Raw genomic sequence first — 24879 nt, forward strand, 5'->3', positions numbered from 1 at the left:
CCACAAACACAGAAGAAGTCGTCACACCAGTTTTAGTCACATGACTAGCTGGCTGTTGAGGTTTGAACTTCCAACAAGGGATTTGAACATAGAACACTCCTGGCTCCTGGTTTGAGAAGATCTCTCTCCTGTCTGCTCTCATCTTGTTTCTCACCAGCTTTGGAATCCATTGAAAACAAGTGAACCTCAAAGAGAGAAAAGTCTCCTACGTGAACAAGGTTTAAAAAGAACACTGGGCCTGATGAACAGCAAGACTACCTACAATCAAGTGAGCTCGAAGCACAGTAAACAAGAAACTCTTCTGATATTGCCTCAAACCCTTCTCTATTATATTTTCCTCTCCTCTTTTCTGTCCCTATTTGCATGTGCACATCATGTGTGCATGCTAGCGTGGGCATGTCGTATATCCATCGGCATTAACCATGTTAGAGTTTAAGTTTAAGGTTTAATAAATTTCACGTTTCTTCTTTAAACCAGAGAAAGCCTGTTTATGCTCATTTCTTTGCCTTATAATTGGAAAGCTGTGAACAAGGATTCAGCAAGGGGGAGCTCAAAACACAGTGTGTTTAAAAATAAAACCCTGTTCCAATAAGACCAGGTGAAGACAGCAAAAGACCCCTTGACACCTTTCTTACCTGGTCGTAACAATGTGCATGAGCCATTGAAGGTGGCAGGACAGGTTGACAGTGCGGTTAATAAACCGTATTGTTTCCTAGGCTTTATTAATGGGTGTATCGAGTGCACGAGAAAGGAGTTCATGTTGAACTTGTATAAGACACTAGTTCGGCCTCAGCTGGAGTACTGTGTCCAGTTCTGGGCAACACATTTAAGGAAAGATGTGAAAGCATTGGAGAGAATGCAGAAAAGATTCACAAGAATGGTTCCACGAATGAGGAACTTCATTTACAAAGATAGATTTGAGAAGTTGGGACTGTTTTCCTTCGAGAAAAGAAGGCTGAGAAGTGATTTGATAGAGGTATTCAAAATCATGAGGGGTCTGGACAGGTTAGGGAGAAACTGCTCCCACTCATGCAAAGATCAAGAATGAGAGGGCACAGATTTAAGGTAATTGTCAAAAGAAGCAAGGGTGACATGAGGAAAAACTTTTTCAGTGGTTAGGATCTGGAATGCACTGCCACGGTGTGTGGTGGAAGCAGGTTCCTTTTAAATTTATATAAATGATTTGGATGAGGGGACCAAAGGTATGGTTGCTAAATTTGTCGATGACACAAAGATATATACGAAAGTAAGTTGTGAAGAGAACATAAGAAGGCTACAAAGGGATATAGATAGGTTAAGTGAGTGGGCAAAGATCTGGCAAATGGAGTATAATGTGGGAATATGTGAAATTGTCCATTTTGGCAGGAAGAATAAAAAAGAAGCATATTATCGAAATGGTGAGAGATTGCAGAGCTCTGAGATGCAAAGGGATCTGGGTGTCCTAGTGCATGGATCACAAAAGGTTAGTATGCAGGTACAGCAAGTTATTAGGGAAGCTAATAGAATTTTATTGTTTATTGCGAGGGGAATTGAATACAAAAGTAGGGAGGTTATGCTACAGTTATACAGGGCATCGGTGAAGGATGTAAATGTGTTGGAATCAGTTCAGAGGAGGTTTACTGGACTATTACCTGGAATGGGCAGGTTGTCTTATGAGGAAAGAATGGACAGGCTAGGCTTGTATCTGCTGGAGGTTAGAAGAGTAAGAGGCGACTTGATTGAAACATATAAGATCCTGAGGAATCCTGACGGGGTGGATGTGGAAAGGATTCTTCCTCTTGTGGGAGAATCTAGAATTAATGGTCACTATTTAAAAATAAGGGGTCATCCGTTTAAGACAGTGACGAGGAGAATTTTTTTCTCTCAGAAGCGGAAGCAGAATCTTTGAATAATTTAATGAAGAGGTAGATAGATTCTTGATAAGCAAGGGGGTGAAAGGTTAATGGGGTAGGCGGGAATGTGGAGTTGAGGTTACAATCAGATTAACCATTATCTTCTTGTATGGCGGAGCAGGCTTGAGGGGCCAAATGGCCTACTCCTGCTCCTAATTTGAATGTTTGTATGTTTGTTCATATGTAGGTTCAATCAAGGCATTCAAAAGGCAATTAGATAGTTACCTGAAAGAAATGAATGTACAGGGTAATGTGGAGAAGGGGGGGAAATGGCACTCAGTGAATTGCTCACTCGGAGAACTGATGTGGACACGATGGACCGAATGGCCTCCTTCTGTGCTGTAGCGATTCTGCGATTCTATGAATTGTGATCTGACCCTAGCACAGCCAAAAATAAATAAAACTCATATATGCAATATAGGCAATTTAAGTACTGTCAGTTCTAGAGATTTCATCAGCTTTTTAAAATATGTCTGTGGTAAGTCTAAACCTATCACTTAAAAGAATGTGAGATCTCTGAGATCACTGTTTGTATTTGTATCTGAGAGGATCTAAACCTTGAAACTGGCTCCACACACTGTTTCCAGGCCAGGAGGCCTGGCCAGCATAACGTGTTGTGCTTTCTGATGTGGTTATAGCTCAATATAAAATGTTTGGGGAACATTCGATGCTGTATTGTCTAGAAAAGATGAAATCATAAACAGAGTGAAGACATGCGTCTCCATTTTAAGGGAGGTACATTTTCAGGCAAGGCTCAGTAAAGCCTGGCTTGGGTATAAAATGAAAACCCGACCTGGGCCCGACCCAACAACAGCCAACCTGAACCCAACCCGAGCCAGAGTCCTATAATTTTTTTAAATGCCCGACCCAACCCGACCCGACCCGTACTCGACACGTATTCGGGTTTGGTCGGGTAGCCAGGCTTTAGACCAGTGATCGAGTACAGGTGCCAGTTGTTGATGTACCTTTGTTCAATTAACATTATAAAGTTTAAAAAGAAACAAACACTGATTTCAAACAGGCGAAGGTGCCGCGACCCTGAGCACTTGCGGGAAAAGAAGTATCCACTTCAGGAAATCATGCAATGTAACAAACATTGAACTGTATCAAATTCCGATATCATTAACAAAAAAAAAATCTCCGCGGAGAACTCAGGTTGGAAAGTTTAACCTCCCTATTTCCAGATAATTTTAAATCCTTGGGCCAAGTATAGATTGAAGCAAGAGCTGAGTTGATGTTTCTGTACTTATTGCAGTTACCGGTATCTTCCCCGGGCTTGTCAGTTTCTCCCGGACTTGATAGATCACCGAGTGTAAAGGGGTTGGGTTAATTTCACTCGGGTGCTTTATGTCGGAACTTGTAGTTGTTTCTTTCCCCTTCCTTTCCCCCCACTTTTCTCACCTCTGATTTCTGTTTGTCTTGATCTCTGTTCATGTCCAGCCCGACCCGATCCGAGCCCGAATTTTGGAACTGGAAGAGAGACCCGACCCGACTCGAGCCCGACACATGTCGTCGGGTCCCGTCAGGTTTGGGTCAGGTAGCCATACTCTAAGGCATAGTTCCTGGAAACATAATAGAGCAAGAAATGGCTCCTCCTGTAGATCACTTAGTGCAGCTGTACTACTTATAGCTCCACAGCAAGGCTATCCAAGCTTCCAGTCTTTGTGAGTCACATGGGTCTATAACATAGATCCTCAGGAATCATATAAAGTTTAAACCCATGCTCCAATTAATTTACATATTTCTCTAGTTGCTAACAAGAAGACATTGCATTTTTATAGTGCCTTTCACAACCTCAGGACATCCTGACGCACTTTACAGCCAATCAAAGCTTTTTGAAGTGCAGTCACCATTCACAGAATCATAGAAATTTACGATACAGAAGGAGGCTATTCAGCCTATCATGCCTGTGCTGGCCGAAAAGAATTATTCAGCCTAATCCCACTGTCCCAGCTCTTGGTCCATAGCCCTGTAGGTTACAACATTTAAGTGCACATCCAAGTACTTTTCAATTTCAACAAGGGGGCTGAGCTTTGTGGAGGAGTTGGAAGTCCCAGGCCAGGGCTGAAAGTGACAGGCGGAGGGAGCTGGGTAGTATTTTGCCAATGGTGGCCAATTAAGTGGCTGTCACTGAGACCACCATTCAACTAAGGATAGTGGCCTGCCCCAAGAGCCACTAGCCAAATCAGAGGGCCGGCAGCTTTGCAGCCCTCGCAGCAGTGGCCAGTGCTGAGGCTGCAGCTTCAGGGAGTGGGCAACTCAATGGTGGGGTGCCCATGGAGAGGGTTACGTAGTCATAGAAGCTGGGGCCAATAGGGATGGTGCGAGGGGAGGGGTTGGGTGAGGTCCAGTGCTAGCAGCGGCGACAAATGTGGTGCAGCCACTGCAGCTAGGGACCCCTTCTGTGATACATAAAGTTCCCATAAAAGAGGGCCCAATACCCCGGAGCCTGTTGGGAGGCTGCCATGTGGCAGTGGGCCCTCCCAACGTGGGAAAAATGCCCACGGAAGCAGGAAGTGGCCCTTAAAACATCCCTTAAGTGGCTCAATTGATCACCCAGTGGGCAGCTAATCCATCAATTTTCCCATTGCTGACAATATGGCACGGAAAAGGGAAGACATCGGGCTCACTTCCTGCCTCCTCACCTATCCCCAAAGAGCCCAGAAAATTCCAACCAGGGTTACCAATCTTTCAGGCAATGGGTTCCAGATCCCCACCACTCTGTTGGTGAAAGAATTCTCCTCAACTTCCCTCTAACCCTTCTACCAATTACTTTAAATCTATGTTCCCTGGTTATTGACCTCTCTGCTGTAGGAAATAGGTCCTTCCTATCCACTAAAATAAAAGCAAAATACTGTGGATGCTGGAAATCTGAAATAAAAACAGAAGGTGCTGGAACTACTCAGCAGGTCAGGCAGTATCTGTGGAGAGAGAAGCAGAGTTAACGTTTCAGGTCGGTGACCTTTCATCAGAACAGGTTAGAAATGTAATAGGTTTTAAGCAAGTAAAGTGGGGATGGGGGAAAAGGGTTAGGACAGAGGGCCAGAGAGATTAACTGACAGGGAGGTCGTGGGGCAAAGGCAAAGAGAGTGTGCTGATGATGTGGTGAAAGACAAAGCGTTAGTGCAGAGAGTTCATGACAGAATAGTGAACCACCCTAGCCAAAAGCACAAACATGAAAAAAAACAGCAAGACAGGCACATGGTAAAAAACTGATAAAATAAAATAAAAATAAAAAGGACCAGTCATGCTCTGAAAATATTGAACTCAATGTTCAGACTGGTGGGCTGTAGCGTGCCTAATCAGTAAATGAGATGCTGTTCCTCGAGCTTAATTTGATGTTCTCTGGAACACTGCAGCAAGCCCAGGACAGAGATGTGGGCATGAGAGCAGGGGTGTGTGTTGAAATGGCCAGCAACTGGAAGCGCGGGGTCATGTTTTCGGACTGAGCAGAGGTGTTCCGCAAAGCGGTCACCCAATCTGCATTTGGTCTCCCCAATGTAGAGACCGCATTGTGAGCAGCGAATACAGTATAATAAATTGAAAGTACAAGTAAATCGCTGCTTCACCTGAAAGGAGTGTTTGGGCTTTGGAAAGTGAGGAGAGAGGAGGTAAAAGGGCAGGTATTACACCTGCTGCAATTGCATGGGAAGGTGCCGTGGGAAGGGTCGAGGTGTCGGGGGTAATGGAGGAGTGGACCAGGAACGCGGGAACTGATTTTATACCTATGGATATTGAAATCTGGCAACCAAAATTGCACTGAAGCTCAGATAAGAGATGCAAAAGGTATCTGTGTGTTGAAGTATGAAATATCCTATGTGACAATGTTTACTCACCCCTTCCCCTTAAAAGCCCCCTAAAACTGTCAAGGACGTGAGTGAAAGATTATCTATGCTCTGCACAGTGTTCTTACCGTGTAGCATTCTCCAAAGCCCTTGAGAAGGCAGAGTAGTCAGCCAGCGCGTGCTGTAGTGAGTAAAACCAGGTCGTAGCGTCCTTGATGAGTGAGTTTGAACTTTCTCCTCCCAGCGCATTCTGAAGAGCTTGATAGAAAGCTGTTTTACTCTCTGATTTTCCAGCAGGTACTTCAAACTTCTGAACAATGCAAACAACAACAAAAAGTGTTTGTACAATTTATCAGTCTTCTCAAAATATAATTGGACATTTGAAAAGGATTCGAGTTTTGTGCTCATCGAGCTGAGGGATGTCACGCACTGAGTTTTGAAAATGCAAACAAATGGAATTGAACCATATGGATTCCTCCCTGATCACTACAGCACCTTGGACCATTTTTTCTCTGTTATGAGATGGCAAGTGAGCTTGTTGTGATTAACCTGTCCTGGGAAATGTACGTCTGTGGACACCAGATGAGGGCGAGATCAGGGGCGGCTCACCCACTGGCCAGATATCCTGCTGATGTCTGGGCTCAAGCATGAAGAACTACTTGGGTGGGGTACCTCAGCAAGGAGTCAATGTCCAAGGAGAAGAGAAAAGGGGTGGAAGTAGGCAAACTGTTGTCTCGCTCAATCTCCTTCAGCAATCGAAGAACGGAGGAACTGACTACACAGGAGGTAAAGTGCCCACGGCCTGTTAACACCAAAGGCTGCGCATGTGCATCATTTAAATCAGAAAAGAAAAAGAAAGAAAAATTGCATTTATATGGTGCCTTTCATGACATTAAGATGCCCTAAAGCACTTTAAACCAATAAAATACATTTGAGGGTCGCAACTCCATCAGTGGAGCCTTTCCACAGGAAGGATGTGTTTAATCAGAGGGGAAGTCACATCCCGTTTTGGCAACAGTCAGGAATGTAGCTTCCTAATTTTTTTTCTTGTGAATCTCGAGCAAATATAGAAAAAAACTTCTGTGAACCTTGGGTCTCATTATTCTTGGCAAGATAATAACACCCAAGGTCGGCTTTTGCGCATCTCCGATTCAGAGCAGCAGAGGTCACCCAGTGGTCCTCCCAGCTGCAGGAAGTATATTGTACAGGAAGATCAAAACGAGCAAGGAGGGAGAAAGAAAACTCCAAAATAAACAAATACAGTAGGAAGCTGTCATTGAAACAGCACCTCTAAGCAAAATGGGGGACACTTCCTAGAAGGTTCTGTTTGACAGAAAACCTCTGAAGTTCCCATTACACTGAGTTTCACATCGGATTTAGAATAAACAACACTAACTTACAAACTTACATGACAATTTTTAAAAAAAAAGAACTGATACTGCTTTCTTTGGCACACAGCCACCAACCCATCTGCTTTGCCATTAAGGTGACCTTTAGGCTTCTGGCATGTTCTGAGATATTTGATGCTTTGGGTGACTGTTTTTAGTTGATTAAAACTTATGCACTGTAGCATTGAAATAAATAGTAATACTACAATAATATATCTTCTTAAACATTAGGATAGCAACATTATTGGAACACTTCACTAAACTACATTGTTACGAAAGTGTCTCTGTTATGTTAAATATATTTTTTGAGTTCATTTTTGAAAGATTGAAGAAATGTTAAACTTTAGGGTTTAAAACGGGGTCATGTAAAGGCCACTTGACTTTGAAAAAACAATCCCTGGAAATGTTTTTTAGAAGGGGCACTGGGAGGTCCTGTGAGGAAAATAAGCCTTTCTGGGATATCACTTGACTTCCGGGAAACCACCTGACTTCCAGCTCAATAAACAACAGAGAATTTTGGACACCTGGCGAAGTTGTTTACAAAGAAGTGACAGATCAAGATTGATTGAGGTCAAAAGGTTGACCTCCTGTTGTTGGTTTCGCTTTTGAATTGTTTTAAGTTAGGGTTGAATTGTATAATAAGAGAGAGAACTTCCAAGGAGAGAAGAGAATTCCCAAGGAAGGAGAGAAGATCACCACCCAGCTCAGCGTTCCAGCACCTCTCTAAAAGACCCTGACAAGTCCACCTGTCAACTCATCTCATCTCCTGTCTTTGAAGAAAAGCCTGCTAAATTCATTCTCAACACTACCTGAAAAGATCTGTACTAAAAGATCCCAGTGATCAGTCTATGTATACTTGAAGGCTAGACTGTATGCTATATCTCTTCTGTTTTTTCTTCAAGAATGAGCAAGTATTCAGCCTAAGTGGTTTTTGTCTTTTTTTTTGTAACAGAGCTCTAAACAACAATCCCTTTATTTTTCTAGTTAACCAGTGCATGTGCGTGAGTGTGAGGGGCTAAGGTAAAAAGGGAACTTTAATATTTCAATCTGCATGTTTATGTATTTCCTCATTACTGGTTAAGACTTGTTTTATAATAAACTGAAAATTTTGTTGTTTACTAAAGAAACCTGTTTGGAGTGTTTTATTCTGCGATAAAAAGAGTCTATGATTGACCATATCAGTAAGTGGAAAAAAAATGTAATATATGTTGTGACATGTGGAGAAGTGCAGCTAGAATAAACAGTGCACTCCTCCTGCCTCGGTCATAACAACATCTACTTTAAATAAAAATAACAGATAAATACTTGGTATTTTCTCATTCAATATTTATCTGTGTCCTTTTTTTATTTTCATCAAATAGGACAATGGGAGCTTTTTTGTTTATCTGAGAGAGTCCATTATATCTGTTTCTTACTTTTAGGGCAAGGGAAAATTTTGTAGCTTTTGCAAATTTCAATGGGCTGATTTTTTTTAGCAATGCCTGAGGTCCTGTCAGTAGGACCGGAAGCAGTTGGCACTGCTGTTTGGGTTTATAAAGCTCTGGTTATGACCCGAAAGGAATATTGTGTCCAGTGGTCACCACACTTTAGGAAAGAGGTAAGTGTCCTTGAGAGGATGCAGAGGAGATTTACCAGAATGGTTTCAGGGATGAGGGATTTTAGCTACAAAGTTAGGTTGGAAAAGCTGGGTTTGTTCTCCTTAGGGCAAAGGAGATTGAGGGGTGATTCAATAGAAGTGTGCAAGATTATGTCAGGCATAGATACCACCCTCCAGTCTGAACAAAGAACAGTACAGCACAGGAACAGGCCATTAGGCTCTCCAAGCCTGCGCCGATCTTGATGCCTGCCTAAACTAACACCTTCTGCACTTCTGGGGCCCATATCCCTCTATTCCCTTCCTAGTCATGTATTTGTCAAGATGTCTCTTAAACGTCGCTATCGTATCTGCTTCCACCACCTCCCCTGGCAGCAAGTTCCAGGCACTCACCACCCTCTGTGTAAAAAAAACTTGCCTCGCACATCCCCTCTAAACTTTGCCCCTCGCACCTTAAACCTATGTCCCCTAGTAACTGACTCTTCCACCCCAGGAAAAAGCTTCTGACTATCCACTCTGTCCATGCCGCTCATAACTTTGTAAACCTCTATCATGTCGCCCCTCCACTCGGTCGTTCCAGTGAAAACAATCCGAGTTTTTCCAACCTCTCCTCATAGCTAATGCCCTCCAGAACAGGCAACATCCTGGTAAACCTCCTCTGTACCCTCTCCAAAGCCTCCACGTCCTTCTGGTAGTGTGGCGACCAGAATTGCACACAATATTCTAAGTGTGGCCTAACTAAGGTTCTGTACAGCTGCAACATGACTTGCCAATTTTTATACTCTATGCCCCGACCGATGAAGGCAAGCATGCCGTATGCCATCTTGACTACCTTATCCACCTGCGTTGCCACTTTCAGTGACCTGTGGACCTGTACGCCCAGATCTCTCTGCCTGTCAATACTCCTAAGGGTTCTGCCATTTACTGTATACCTCCCACCTGCATTGGACCTTCCAAAATGCATTACCTCACATTTGTCCGGATTAAACTCCATCTGCCATTTCTCCGCCCAAGTCTCCAACCGATCGATATCCTGCTGTATCCTCTAACAATCCGCATTATCTGCAACTCCACCAACCTTTGTGTCATCCGTAAACTTACTAATCAGACCAGCTACATTTTCCTCCAAATCATTTATATATACGACAAAGAGCAAAGGTCCCAGCACTGATCCCTGCGGAACACCACTAGTCACATCCCTCCATTCAGAAAAACACCCATCCACTGATACCCTCTGTCTTCTATGACAGCCAGTTCTGTATCCATCTTGCCAGCTCACCTCTGATCCCATGTGACTTCACCTTTTGTACCAGTCTGCCATGCGGGACCTTGTCAAAGGCTTTACTAAAGTATATATAAATAACATCCACTGCCCTTCCTTCATCAATCATCTTCGTCACTTCCTCAAAAAACTCAATCAAATTAATAAGACACGACCTCCCCTTCACAAAACCATGCTGTCTCTCGCTAATAAGTTCATTTGTTTCCAAATGGGAGTAAACCCTGTCCCGAATAATCCTCTCTAATAGTTTCCCTACCACTGACGTAAGGCTCACCGGCCTATAATTTCTTGGATTATCCTTGCCACCCTTCTTAAACAAAGGAACAACATTGGCTATTCTCCAGTCCTCTGGGACCTCACATGTAGCCAATGAGGATGCAAAGATTTCTGTCAAGGCCCCAGCAATTTCTTCCCTTGCCTCCCTCAGTATTCTGGGGTAGATCCCATCAGGCCCTGGGGACTTATCTACCTTAATGCTTTGCAAGACACCCAACACCGCCTCCTTTTTGATAATGAGATCACTGAGACTATCTGCACTCCCTTCCCTCGGCTCATCATCCACCAAGTCCTTCTCTTTGGTGAATACTGATGCAAAGTACTCATTTAGTACCTCGCCCATTTCCTCTGGCTCCACACATAGATTCCCATCTCTGTCCTTGAGTGGGCCAACCCTTTCCCTAGTTACCCTCTTGCTCTTTATATATGTATAAAAAGCCTTGGGATTTTCCTTAATCCTGTTTGCCAATGACTTTTCATGACCCCTTTTAGCCCTCCTAACTCCTTGCTTAAGTTCCTTCCTACTGTCTTTATATTCCTCAAGTGCTTCATCTGTTCCTAGCCTTCCAGCCCTTACAAATGTTTCCTTTTTCTTTTTGACTAGGCTCACAATATCCCGTGTTATCCAAGCTTCCCGAAACTTGCCAAACTTGTCTTTCTTTCTCACAGGGACATGCTGGTCCTGGATTCTAATCAGCTGACGTTTGAAAGACTCCCACATGTCAGAAGTTCATTTACCCTCAAACAGCCGCCCCCAATCTAAATTCTTCAGTTCCTGCCTAATATTGTTCCAATTAGCCTTCCCCCAATTTAGCACCTTCACCTGAGGACTACTCTTATCCTTATCCACAAGTACCTTAAAACTTATGGAATTATGGTCACTGCTCCCGAAATGCTCCGCCACTGAAACTTCGACCACCTGGCCGGGCTCATTCCCCAATACCAGGTCCAGAATGGCCCCATCCCTAGTTGGACTACCTACATATTGTTTCAGGAAGCCCTCCTGGATGCTCCTCACAAATTCTGCCCCATCCAAGCCCCTAGCACTAAGTGAGTCCCAATCAATATAGGGGAAGTTACAATCACCCACCACAACCCTGTTACCTTTACATCTTTCCAAAATCTGTCTACATATCTGCTCCTCTACCTCCCGCTGGCTGTTGGGAGGCCTGTAGTAAACCCCCAACATCGTGACTGCACCCTTCCTATTCCTGAGCTCCACCCATATTGCCTTGCTGCATGACCCCTCTGAGGTGTCCTCCCGCAGTACAGCTGTGATATTCTCCTTAACCAGTAATGCAACTCCCCCACCCCTTTTACATCCCCCTCTATCCTGCCTGAAGCTTCTAAAGCCTGGAACATTTAGCTGCCAATCCTGCCCTTCCCTCAACCAAGTCTCTGTAATAGCAACAACATCATATTTCCAAGTACTAATCCAAACTCTACGTTCATCTGCCTTACCTGTTATACTTCTCGCATTGAAACAAATGCACTTCAGACCACCAGTCCCGCTGTGCTCAGCAACATCTCCCTGCCTGCTCTTCCTCTTAGTCCTACTGGCCTTAGTTACTATTTCCTCCTCATTTATTTCACTAGCTGTCCTACTGCTCTGGTTCCCACCTCCCTGCCACACTAGTTTAAACCCTCCCGAGTGACGCTAGCAAACCTTGCAGCCAGGATATCTGCGATCCTCTAATTCTGGCCTCTTGAGCATCCCCAATTTGAAACAACCATTCACCACTACTCAGTGTTCTGTCCATTAGACAATGTCGTATCCACTCTGTTACTGTCTCGTTCATTCCATGACCATTCATTTTGCTAACTAGTCAATTATGAGGCATCATTATGACCTCCACAAATGACCCCGCCCTATCTCTACAATCTCCTCCAGCCCCACAATCCTCCACTATCTGCGATCCTCTAATTCTGGCCTCTTGAGCATCCCCAATTTGAAACGTTCCACCATTAGTGGTCATGCCTTCAAGCTGCCAAGGTCCTAACTCTGGAATTCCTTTCCTTAACCTCTCCGTTTCACTACCTCTCTTTCCTCTATGAAGATGCTCCCTAAAATGAACCTCTTTGACCAAGTTTTTGGTTGTCTAGTCGAATATCTCCTTAAGTGGCTTGGTTTCAGATGTTTGTTATTTATTCATTGGTGGGATGTGTGTGTCGCTGGCAAGGCCAGCATTTATTGCCCATTCCTAATTGCCCTTTGAGAGGGTAGTGGTGAGAGTGTCTATGCTGGTGGAAGATGTGGGGAACAATGTGACAGTGTGTCCTCTGAGGCTCCCTCTTCCTCAGAGGTGGGCAGCTGACCCACCCCCCGCAAAGTCTTTTAAGCTGTCTGCTCTTGCCTTTAACCTGTGAGATAGAGAAAATTAATTAGAGGGGGATGCACATTCCATAATGTCCTCCTTGTGAGGAGCTCAGCGTAACTTGAGGTGGACACATCAGCACTATGCCTTATGTTCGCAGAGGCTCTCTTGTGCCCATCCATTCGGCCACTCACTCTTTTGCATCTCCACTCATGCCTCATCACCTGCAATAGAATGGCTCCCGTGGTGTGATCCAAGCTCCAGTGCCTCCTCCCACATGGGGGTCAGGATCATGAGGAACGGAACACCACAGCCAGTCTTTGGCCTTTCCTTTGCATTGTGGGTTTCACTGGCTTGCGACCTCATGGCAGCTGACCTCCTCTGTGATCTCCATCCAGGCTTACTTGGTCTGGCAGGCAGATCTGCTCCTCCGGTCCCAGGCTAAGAGGACCTCCTGCCTTGCCCAAGCAGCCTGGAGGAGAACCTGCGGGGAGGCATCGCTAAACCATTGGGCCACCAGGGAACTTGCCTCTGACATTCTTGCAGGCCTTCTTTCGCTGCTCTTCCTCCCAGGCTTCTTTATGGCTGGATCTATTTAAAAGAGTACTGGCAGCCTTTAAATATGGCATCGGCACTCTCAGTGGCTGGACGCATCTTCCGCCTGCCGGCAGTTAATTGGCCAACAGCCACAGAGTACCACTCTCCAGCATGCCACCATCCAAACCAGTCAAAGTCTCCATGCAAATTTGATGAAATACTCTGTTCTTGATAGGCATTCAAAACACTTCAGCTGTGGCAGGCATCAAACCGTTCTTTCAAAGATGAGCACAGCAATAGGTCAACTAGAATTTTAAACCCAGCAGTCTCTCAGTTACAAACATTACTTCAAATTCCAGCAAACAATCATTAAGCGAGATTCAATCTTGAAGCAAATACTTCCTGGCTTGGAAGTAAAGAAAAGGAGTTTGGCAACCTTCAGCGATACAAATAGTATCCTTTAAAAAAAAAAATTCTTTTTTCCCTAGGCAATTAATTTGGCCTGGAGCTCCTTGTAGAATTTATGCTGAGAGAGAATAGACAGCTCTTTCCTTCAGCACACTTTCTGGTGAGTCTCTCAAAACAAACTGGTTCAGACTGGTTTTTGCCAGTTTTACACACAGTCAAAGCAAAACATTATACCATGTGACCTCTCTCTCCTGCTGTGGCCTAGGGTAATAAGTGCAGCTGGCACACTGTGCCTCAGAAATCCAAAACTTTCTCTCCATCTTAAAGGTATACTGTTTCAAACAGAGTCGTAAAGGCACACTGTTTTAATCCGAGGAGAAACCCGACAGGTGCCAGCTCCAATGTGCTACTCTGACAGATGCCTCCACAACTCTGATACCTTGTCCCCTTCTCCCGACTGACAATACCAGTGCCTGTTTTGTTTCACCTTCCCCATCAAGGCATGCTCGACTTCACAATGGCTGCCATTTGGAGCCAGAACTGACGTCCTGTTAGCTCACCATCTCCTTACACCTGGTGAGGCTTTGAAGCACCGTGTGTTCCCATGTACTTATAGAAAAATCAGAAAACCCAGGTAAAATAGCAGTTAACTTCTTGTTTCGATGGCTTAATTACTTGCTTGCTATGTGTAAGCGTGAGGCCCTCCCGCCATACCGGCCGCCCTTTGGAATATCCGGTTTTGACGTGAAGACGCTGGGCTTCCGTCCTGACATTTACCGTCCGGATATTCTAATACAGTCATAGAGTTGTACAGCATAGAAACAGGCCCTTCAGCCCAACGCGTCCATGCCGACCATAATGCCTTTCTATACTAATTCCACCTGCCTGCATTAATTCCATATCCCTCAATGCCTTGCTCATTCAAGTACCTGTCCAGATGCCTCTTAAATGTTGCTACTGTTCCTGCCTCCACCACCTCCTCTGGCAGCTCATTCCAGATACCCACTATTCTTTGTGTGAAAAATTTACCCCTTTGATCCCCTTTAAACCTCTTCCCTCTCACCTTAAATCTATGCCCTCTAGTTTTAGTCACCCCTAACATGGGAAACAGACTCTGGCTTTCTACCCTATCTATGCCTCTCATAATTTTATATACCTCTATCATGTCCCCTCTCAGCCTCCTTCGCTCCAGGGAAAACAGACCCAGCCTATCCAATCTCTCTTTATATCTCAAGCCCTCCAAACCAGGCAACATCCTTGTGAATCTTTTCTGCACCCTCTCTAGCTTAATCACATCTTTCCTGTAGTGCGGCGACCAGAACTGCACACAGTACTCCAAATGCAGCCTAACCAACTTTATGTACAACTGTAAAATGACATCCCAACTCTTGTACTCAATGCCTCGGCTGATGAAGGCAAGCATGCCATACGCCTTCTTCACCACCCTGTCTACCTGTGTTGTCACTTTCAGGGAACTATGTACCTTCACCCCAAGGTCTCTCTGGTCAACAACACTCCCCAGGGCCCTGCCATTCACTGTATATTTCCTGCCCTGGCTTAACTTCCCAATATGCATCACGTCGCACTTGTCCGCATTAAATTCCATTTGCCAATCCCTTGCCCACTTTCCCAGTTGATCTATATCCTGTTGTAACCTTAGACAAACTTCTTCACTGCCCACTATACCACCAATTTTAGTGTCATCTGCAAACTTACTAATCATGCCCCTTACATTTACATCCAAGTCATTTAAATATATGACAAACAACAGAGTACCCAGCACCGATCCCTACAGCACACCACCGGTCACTGGCCTCCAATCTGAAAAACAACCCTCCACTACTACCCTCTTCCTCCTATCACCAAGCCAATTTTGTATCCAATTGACTAGCTCACCCTGGATCCCATGTGTTCGAACCTTACGGACCGGCCCTACCATATGGGACCTTGTCAAAGGCCTTGCTAAAGTCCATGCAAATAACGTCCATCGCCCTGCCCTCGTCAATCCTCTTGGTCACCTCCTCAAAAAACTCAATCAAATTCGTGAGACATGATTTCTCACACACAAAGCCATGCTGACTATCCCTAATCAGACCATGCCTTTCTAAATGCATATAAATCCTGTCTCTCAGAATCCCTTCCAATAACTTTCCCACCACTGATGTAAGGCTCACTGGCCTGTAGATCCCTGGCTTATCCCTGCTGCCCTTCTTAAATAAAGGCACAACATTAGCTATCCTCCAGTCTTCCAGTACCTCACCCGTGGCTAACGATGATACAAAGATCTCTGCCAGGGCCCCAGCAATCTCCTCCCTTGCTTCCCATAGCATCCTAGGATACACCTGGTCAGGCCCTGGGGATTTATCTACCTTAATGCGCTTCAAAACCTCCAACACCTCCTCCTTTGTAATGCTGATATGTTTCAGGATATCGCTGTTCCCTCCCTTGAACTCACTAGCTTCCATGACCTTCTCCACGGTAAATATGACAAATATTCATTTAAGACCTCACCCATTTCCCGTGGCTCCACACATAGGTTACCACACTGATCCTTAAGGGGACCTACTCTCTCTCCAGCTACCCTTTTACTCTTAATATACTTATAGAATCTTTTAGGATTCTCCTTTATCTTATCTGCCAGGGAAATCTCATGGCCCCTTTTCGCCCTCCTAATTTCCTTCTTATGTGTACTCCTACATCCCTTATACTCCTCGAGGGACTCGCTTGATCCCAGCTGCCTATACCTGACATATGCCTCCTTCTTTGTCCTGACCAGATCCTCAATATCCCTCGTCAACCAAGGTTCCCTAAACTTGCCAGCCTTGCCTTTCAATCTAACAGGAACATGCCGGCCCTGAACACTTCCTATCTCACTTTTAAAAGCCTCCCACTTGCCAGACGTCCCTTTACCCGTAAACAGCCTCTCCCATTCAACTTTTCAGAGTTCCTGTCTGATGCCATCGAAATTAACTTTCCACCAATTTAGGACTTCAACTTGAGGACCAGACCATTTCCATAACTATATTGAAGCTAATAGAGTTGTGGTCACTGGTCCCAAAGTGCTCCCCCACTGTCACATCAACCACCTGCCCATCCTCATTTCCTAAGAGGAGGTCGAGTGTAGCCCCTTCTCGAGTAGGGCCATCCACATACTGCTTCAGAAAACTGTCCTGGACACACTTAACAAATTCTTCCCCATCTGATCCCTTAGCATGAAAGCAGTCCCAGTCAATATTAGGGAAGTTAAAATCACCTACTATTACAACCCTATAATTCCTACATTGTACAGCGAGCTCGTCACTGGTATCAGACCCACCGGCCGTCCATGTCTCCGCTTTAAAGATGTCGGCAAACGCGACATGAAGTCCTGTGACATTGATTACAAGTCGTGGGAGTCAGTTGCCAGTGATCGCCAGAACTGGCGGGCAGCCATAAAGGCGGGGCTAAAGTGTGGCGAGTCAAAGAGACTGAGCAGTTGACAGGAAAAAAGACAGAAGCGCAAGGGGAGAGCCAACTGTGTAACAGCCCCTACAACCAATTTTATCTGCAGCACCTGTGGAAGAGTCTGTCACTCTGGAATTGGCCTTTATAGCAACTCCAGGTGCTGCTTCACAAACCACTGACCACCTCCAGGCGCTTACCCATTGTCTCTCGAGACCAGGAGGCCAAAGAAGAAGAAGAATTCCTACACCTATCTGTGATTTCCCTACATATGTGCTCCTCCAATTCCCTCTGACTATTGGGGGTCCTATAGTATAATCCCATCAAAGTGATCACCCCTTTCTTATTTCTAAGTTTTACCCATGCGGCCTCGCTGGACGTTCCCCCCGGGATGTCCTCCTTAATCAATAGTGCAACTCCCCCTCCCCTCTTACCTCCACCTCTGTCACGCTGGAAGCATCGGTACCCCGGAACATTGAGCTGCCAGTCCTGCTCATCCCTCAACCACGTTTCCGTAATATCGCAATCCCATGTACCAATCCATGCTCTGAGTTCATCTGCCTTATCTGCAAAGCTTCTTGCATTAAAGTAAATGCAGTTTAGCCTTCCATGCTCCCTGTCCTGCCCCTGCCCCTGCCCGGCCTGCCTACTGGACTTGCTTGCTTTAACCTCTACATTTGCCTCAACTATCTCATCAGAGAGACTACTACTTTGCGTCCCACCCCCCCTGCAAGACTAGCTTAAACCCTCCTGAGTAGTACTAGCAAACCTCCCCGCAAGGATATTGGTCCTCTTCCAGTTGAGATGCAACCTGTCCCTCTTGTACAGGTCACTTCTGCACCAGAAGAGATCCCAATGATCCAAGTAGCTGAAGCCCTCCCGCCTACACCAGCTCTTCAACCACACATTCATTTGCCTTATCCTCCTATTCCTAACCTCACTAGCACGTAGCAGAGGGAGTAATCCTGAGATTACAACCCTGGAGGTCCTGCTTTTTAACCTTCTGCCTAACTCTCTATATTCACTTTGCAGGACCTCATCTCTCTTCCTGCCTATGTCGTTAGTACCAATATGGACCATGACCTCTGGCTGCTCACCCTCCCCTTTCAGAATGTCCTGCAGCCGCTCCGAGACATCCTTGACCCTAGCACCAGGGAGGCAACATTGCATCCTGAAGCCTCGTTTGCAGCCACAGAAACGCCTATCTGCACCCCTTACGATAGAATCCCCTTTCACAATAGCTCTTCCACCCCTTTTCCTCCCCTGCTGTGCAGCAGAGCCCTCCGTGGTACCACGAACTTGGCTGTTGCTGCTTTCCCCTGGGAGGTCATTCCCCCCCCAACAGTATCCAAAGCGGTATATCTGTTTGAGAGGGGGATGGCCACAGGGGACTATATCTTCTGCCTCGGGCCAGGAAAATTCAGCCCAACGTGTATCTCCCTATCCTATTGTCACAGCCAGATCCAGATCCTTGAGTCTCTCCTTATGTTGTAAGTCATGAGATCGTCAGTTGTCTTTTGAACTTGTGTGAACAAAGCTGCAGACAACTGCACTGCCTGGAAAAACGTTTCACAGGAAGTAGAAGTGATAGGTGATGTCGCATTGCGGACATTCTGTCTCAGCTTTCTGAATTGTTACAAAATATCGCTGCAGCTGCCTTCAGGTTCCTGAATATGTGTGGTATCATGTTTCACTGGTCACTGTTTCACACAAGCAGCTGGTTGGCGGGATGCAAATTAGGCTCAGGAGCTAAAAAAGCCTCAAACTGTTGCCGCTAAGAAGCAGGGTTGACACTTGTCCTGGCCCTTGCCCAGCTGAAACCTGCTGCCAGTTAATCCTCCCCCATATAATTTGTAGGACATAATTTCAAAGCAAGGAATCTTAAGATCAAGTCATAGAAATTAAGGCATATCTCTTAACTGTGTCACTGGACATTGTGTCGTATTTCACCTCCCATTTTCTTTGCTATGAATGGGAATAAACTGACATTTCTTCATTTACTTGGTTGGGAGCATGTGGCACATTAAGTTGAAGTACAACTTCACTTCTGGAAACTAGATTCAAATGTAACCCAGATGCAACAATCCTAAGTGAAATCAGTTTGGGCAGCACAAAAGCTAGCTGAAGTGGTCAAATGTCCATGGGATAAAACTGCTCATAATTCAGTGAAATTAGATTGGCAATTACACTCAGAGAAATCACTAAAATGATGGTGGAGCAAAGAGTGCTCTTCTAAGGCTGGGATTGGCCCAGACTGCAGAGATAACCTAGATCTTCATCTGACCCATCCATACATGGCTTGTGAATAGTAGTTACTGCCACTGAATGGGACATTGCGGAAATATGTTACATTTGTTCAGCACTGATATTCTTCACCTTGTAGTTACTGTATGTTTGCTCTACGTTGATTGTAATAATGATGAATTTTCTATGGACAATTGATATGAATGTAGCAACCATTTATTCAATGCAGTTCTGTACTAAGAATGTAAGAACTTGCATTTATATAGTGCCTTTCACTACCACAGGACATCCCAAAGTACATTACAGCCAATTAAATACTTTTGAAGTTACGGTTTTTAGTTACGGTTGTAATGTAATGAAACACTGCAGCCAAATGCTCCACAACAACAATATAATGATCAGATAATCTATTTTAGTGATGTTATTTGAAGGATAAATATTAGCCAAGACACCAAGGAGAACACTCCTGCTCTTCCTCAAATAGTGCCAGGCGGTCTTTAATATCTGCCGGGGCCTTGGTTTAATGTCTGATTATATCACCTCTGACAGTGCCGCCCTTCCTCAGTACTGCATTGAAGTATCAGTCTGGATTATGCATTCAAGTCTCTGAAGGGAAACTTGAACTGTCAACTGTCTAACTCAGAGGGGAGAGTGCTACCTCTGACCTAAGGCACCTTGCAATCTTTTGTTAATGTTTACCTCATGGGACTTGTGTTATATTTGCAGGTTGTGTTTTAAAACAATGGAGTGAATTTCCATTAGACTTCCCCTTGTCTGGCACTGTAACTTCAGTAAAAGTTGTTTGAAAACCCTGCTTACTGACATAAATGGGATTTCTGCTAAACTTCTGCTGAGGTTACAGTGGCAGAACTTGATAAGCCATCAGGGAATTCCCGGTAAGTGCGAGGTTGTAGAGGTTTTAAAAGAAAAAGATTACAGGAATTGGAGAATATGTATTAAAGCCAGATGAGCCAGTTTGGACAATGCCATAACTCATGGTTTATTTCAAACGGATACAATGATAAACTATTGTCTCATTCGGTCCATTATCCAGGATAACCATGGGCTGTAAGAAATTAATCGTCTCATTGTAGATAGCTAATAATATTCACCATCAATTTTTAGGAGGATGTGGGGTCCCTCATGGGGTCTGTGAAGAATATCCGAATATACTCTTGTTGATGAATTCCTGGAAGATGCAGCCACATTGTACTACAGGCCTCCAAACAGTCAGGGAGAGATAGAGGAGCAGATACGTAGGCAAATCACAGAGAGGTGTAAAAATAATAGTAGGGGATTTCAACTTCCCCAATATCCACTGGGATAGTCTTAGTGCAAAAGGTTTAAAGGGGGTGGAATCCTTAAAATGCACACAGGAGAGCTTTTTGAGCCAGCACATAGAAAGTCCTACAAGAGAAACATAGAAAATTGGAGCAGGAATAGGCCATTCAGCCCTTCGAGCCTGCACCACCATTCAATACAATCATAGCCGAACGTCCAAACTCAGTACCCTGTTCCCACTTTCTCCCCATATCCCTTGATTCTTTTAGCCCTAAGAACTATATCTAACTCTTTCTTCAATATATTTAATGATTTGGCCTCAACTTCTTTCTGTGGTAGAGAATTGCACAGGTTCACCACTCTCTGGGTGAAGAAATCCCTCCTCATCTCAGTCCTAAATGGCTCACCCCTTATCCTTAGACTGTGACCCCTGATCCTGGACTCCCCCATCATCCTTCCTGCATCTAGTCTGTCCAGTCCTGTTAGAATTTTGTAGGTTTCTATGAGATCCCCTCTCATTCTTCTAAACTCGAGCGAATGCAAGCATAATCGACCCAATCTCTCTTCATATGTCAGTCCTGCCATCCCAGTAATCAGTCTGGTGGTCAGAAGGGGCGGTACTGGACCTAATCCTAGGGAATGAAAGCGGACAAGTGGTAGAAGTGTCAGTAGGGGAGCATTTTGGGGATAGTGACCATAACTGTAAGATTTAAGGTAGTTATGGAAAATAACAAAGAGGGACTGGAAATAAAAGTACTGAATTGGGGGAAGGCCGTTTTCAATATGATAAAACAGAATCTGGCCAAAGTGAACTGGGAGCAGCTACTTGTAAGAAAGTCTACATCAGACCAGTGGGAGTCATTCAAAAAGGAAATAATGAGAGTTCAGGGCCAACATGTTCCCATAAAGGTGAAGGGTAGGACCAACAAGTCCAGGGAACCCTGGATGTCAAGGGATATAGAGGATTGGATAAGGGGAAAAAAAGGAGGCTTATGGCAGATTCAAAGCACTAAATACAGCGGCGGCACTAGAGGAGTATAGAAAGTGTAGGGGGGATACTTAAAAAGTAATTAGGAGAGTGAAGAGGGGACATGACAAAACACTGGCGGGCAAGATAAAGGAAAATCCCAAGGCGTTCTATAAGTATATTAAGGGCAAGAGAATAAGCAGGGAAAGAGTAGGGCCCATTAGGGACCAATGTGGCAATCTGTGTGTGGAGCTGGAGGACATAGGTATGGTTTTAAATGATTACTTTTCATCTGTGTTCACTATGGAGAAGGATGATGTAGGTGTAGAGATCAGAGAGGGGCATTGTGATATACTTGAACAAATTAGCATTGAAAGGGAGGAAGTATTAGCTGTTTTAGTGGGCTTAAAAGTGGATAAATCCCCAGGCCCAGATGAGATGTATCCCAGGCTGTTATGTGAGGCCAGGCAGTAGATAGCAGGGGCTCTGACACAAATTTTCAAATCCTCTCTGGCCATAGGAGAGGTCCCAGAGGACTGGAGGACAGCGAATGTGGTACCATTTTTCAAGAAGAGTAGCAGGGACAAACCAGGTAATTACAGGCCGGTGAGTCTAACATCAGTTGTAGGGAAACTATTGGAAAAATCTCTGAGGAACAGGATTAATCTCCACTTGGAGAGGCAGGGATTAATCAGGGATAGTCAGCATGGCTTTGTCAGGGTGAGATCATGTTTAATAAACTTGATTGAATTTTTCGAGGAGGTGACTAGATGTATAGATGAGGGTAAAGCAGTTGATGTAGTCTACATGGACTTCAGTAAGGCTTTTGATAAGGTCCCCCATGGGAGATTGGTTAAGAAGGTAACTGCCCATGGGATACCAGGCAATTTGGCAAATTGGATCCAAAATTGACTTAGTGGCAGGAGGCAGAGGGTGATGGTCTAGGGTTGTTTCTGCGAGTGGAAGCCTCTGACTAATAGTGTACCGCAGGGATCGGTGCTTGGACCCTTGCTGTTTGTAGTGTAGATTAATGATTTAGACGTGAACATAGGAGGTATGATCAGTAAGTTCGCAGATGACACGAAAATTGATGGTGTCGTAAATAGTGAGGAGGAAAGCCTTAGATTACAGGATGATATAGATGGGCTGGTAAGATGGGCGGAGAAATGGCAAATGGAATTTAATCCTGAGAAGTGTGAGGTGATGCATTTTGGGAGGACTAACAAGGCAAGGGAATATACAATGGATGGTAGGATCCTAGGAAGTACAGAAGGTCAGAGGGACATTGGTGTACTTGTCCATAGATCACTAAAGGCAGCAGCACAGGTAGATAAGGCGGTTAGGAAGCCAAAGGGATACTTGCATTTTATTAGCCGAGGCATAGAATATAAGAGCAGGGAGGTTATGATGGAGCTGTATAAAATGCTAGTTAGGCCACAGCTGGAGTACTGTGTACCGTTCTGGTCACCGCACTATAGGAAGGATGTGATTGCACTGGAGAGGGTGCAGAGGAGATTCACCAGGATGTTGCCTGGGCTGAAGCATTTCAGCTATGAAGAGAGACTGGATAGGCTAGCGTTGTTCCTCTTACAGCAGAGAAGGCTGAGGGAGGACCTGATTGAGATATACAAAATTATGAGGGGCAATGACAGGATAGATAGGAAGAAACTTTTTCCCTTAGTGGAGGGATTAATAACCAGGAGGCATAGATTTAAGATAAGGAGCAGGAGGTTTAGAGGGGATCTGAGGAACAACATTTTCACCCAGAGGGTGGTTGGAATCTGGAACACAGTACCTGAAGGGGTGGTAGAGGCAGGAACATTTAAGAAACATTTAGATGAGCACTTGATATGCTATAGCATACAAAACTACGGGTCAAGTGCTGGAAAATGGGATTAGAATAGATAGGTGCTTGATGGCCGACACAGACATGATGGGATAAAAGGCCTGTTTCTGTGCTGTATAACTCTATGACTCTATGACACATTGCCCTCCCCCCCACCACCCCCACCCCGGAATCATGTTCAAGAGACAGTCGGGTTTTGAGCAAAGGTCTGCACAATATAGATCTTGGCTTGGAACTGGAAGCTAAAAATATAAAAGGTCAAGGTCTGCAATTGAAGGTTGTCTGGACAGAAATGCATGCCAAAATTACAGTCACTGCAAAAAAGACACAAAGCACTTTTTTTTTTAAGAGAAGTGAGATTGAGTGAAGTAAGTGAAATTTGCATTGACTGTTCACTTACTATCTTTGAAATAATGAATTGTATCTGGCCTTGTTTTGCCAAGTGTTTCTCAATTCACCTTCAAAAGGATTGGAGAAGCACTTTAAAGGGAGATACAATATCAAGTTCAGATCACAAAGAGGTCTATTCGTTAATCATATAAGATCAGATAGTTAGATATTGGGCAGAATGGGCACAGATCAAACATGAAACGCTTAGGTTACTTACGGAAGTGATGAGCACCACTGTACCTGAGGGAATATCTAAGGCAAGAACTTACATTGTAACAGTTTTAATGTCCTGGAGTTAGCTTGTGTAACCAAAATGCAGGGCTCGTAATTTCTCTGTGAAAGAAATGGGTCTGCATGCTCTACAAAAGAGACCATTAAACAAATCTTCCCTCTGCAATATCGTGACAAAGTTGAGCACCTCCAGAATGAAGTACTCCTGTGGAGTTTAAGTTCAACTTTGAAACACATTCATTCCATTCCACTGAGCTTTTTGCAGAGCTTTGGGCCATGCGATGAAGGTCCAACAATAGAGCATTGGCAAGTTTCCCCCATTCTGAACTCTCATGGTTCTGTCAATCAGTCTGCAATGGTTCAATGCTAAAGATGTAGGATGACTTCACATGTGATTACTACATACTGTAGGGGTCAACTAATCAAAGGAAGGACATTACCACACTTAAGAAGAACTCAATAATCAAAATATTCTTCGGTATCAGGAGCTGGGTTCATGCTGAAAGGGTAATGAATTAGACTTGTTTTCTTCAGTAGAGAAAACATTTTGGGGTTGACTTTCTATGTGGTTTCTCCTGATAGTCTGCTGTAACTACAGCTGCAGACTTGCAGAAACCCCAGAGAAACAGTGCAAATGCACTTCTGCTCTTATATGGGACTTGTGTGGATTATCCTTCATATTTATTTCAGACAATCAGGAAAATCCCAAAGGATCTCAAAGCTATTTGAGTTGACCTTAAATTGTGTGCCATGGTGAAAGGTTCAAATAATAGGGTAAATTAAGGAGTAAGAAGAGAAGCCAGAGAAATTTTTTTCAAGTGAGGATTTGTGGGATTAAGTTACCAAAGAAAACCACTCAAGCAGAAAAATGGGGTTAAAGAGGAATTTAGGGTGTAGATCTTAAGAATTAGTTCTCTTAGCACAAAGCTTCAGATGATGGCAGCACATATTAGGAATTCTGTTGCGGCCATCAGGGCACCTTGTATGATTTTAAAATTAACA

At 44.4% G+C, this 24879-nt stretch overlaps 1 protein-coding gene across 1 annotated transcript in view; it reads right to left on the reverse strand.

Annotated features, from left to right (window-relative positions):
• The window catches only part of tg (thyroglobulin), a 532338-nt gene that overhangs the window by 74703 nt on the left and 432756 nt on the right, over nucleotides 1–24879 (reverse strand). Inside the window, exon 51 of the mRNA XM_068032631.1 lies at nucleotides 5806–5987. Within this exon, the coding sequence (XP_067888732.1) occupies nucleotides 5806–5987 (182 nt within the window). The remainder of the gene's footprint in view (nucleotides 1–5805; nucleotides 5988–24879) is intronic.

Source organism: Heterodontus francisci, chromosome 5, assembly GCF_036365525.1.
Source record: "Heterodontus francisci isolate sHetFra1 chromosome 5, sHetFra1.hap1, whole genome shotgun sequence".
Lineage (NCBI taxonomy): Eukaryota > Metazoa > Chordata > Chondrichthyes > Heterodontiformes > Heterodontidae > Heterodontus > Heterodontus francisci.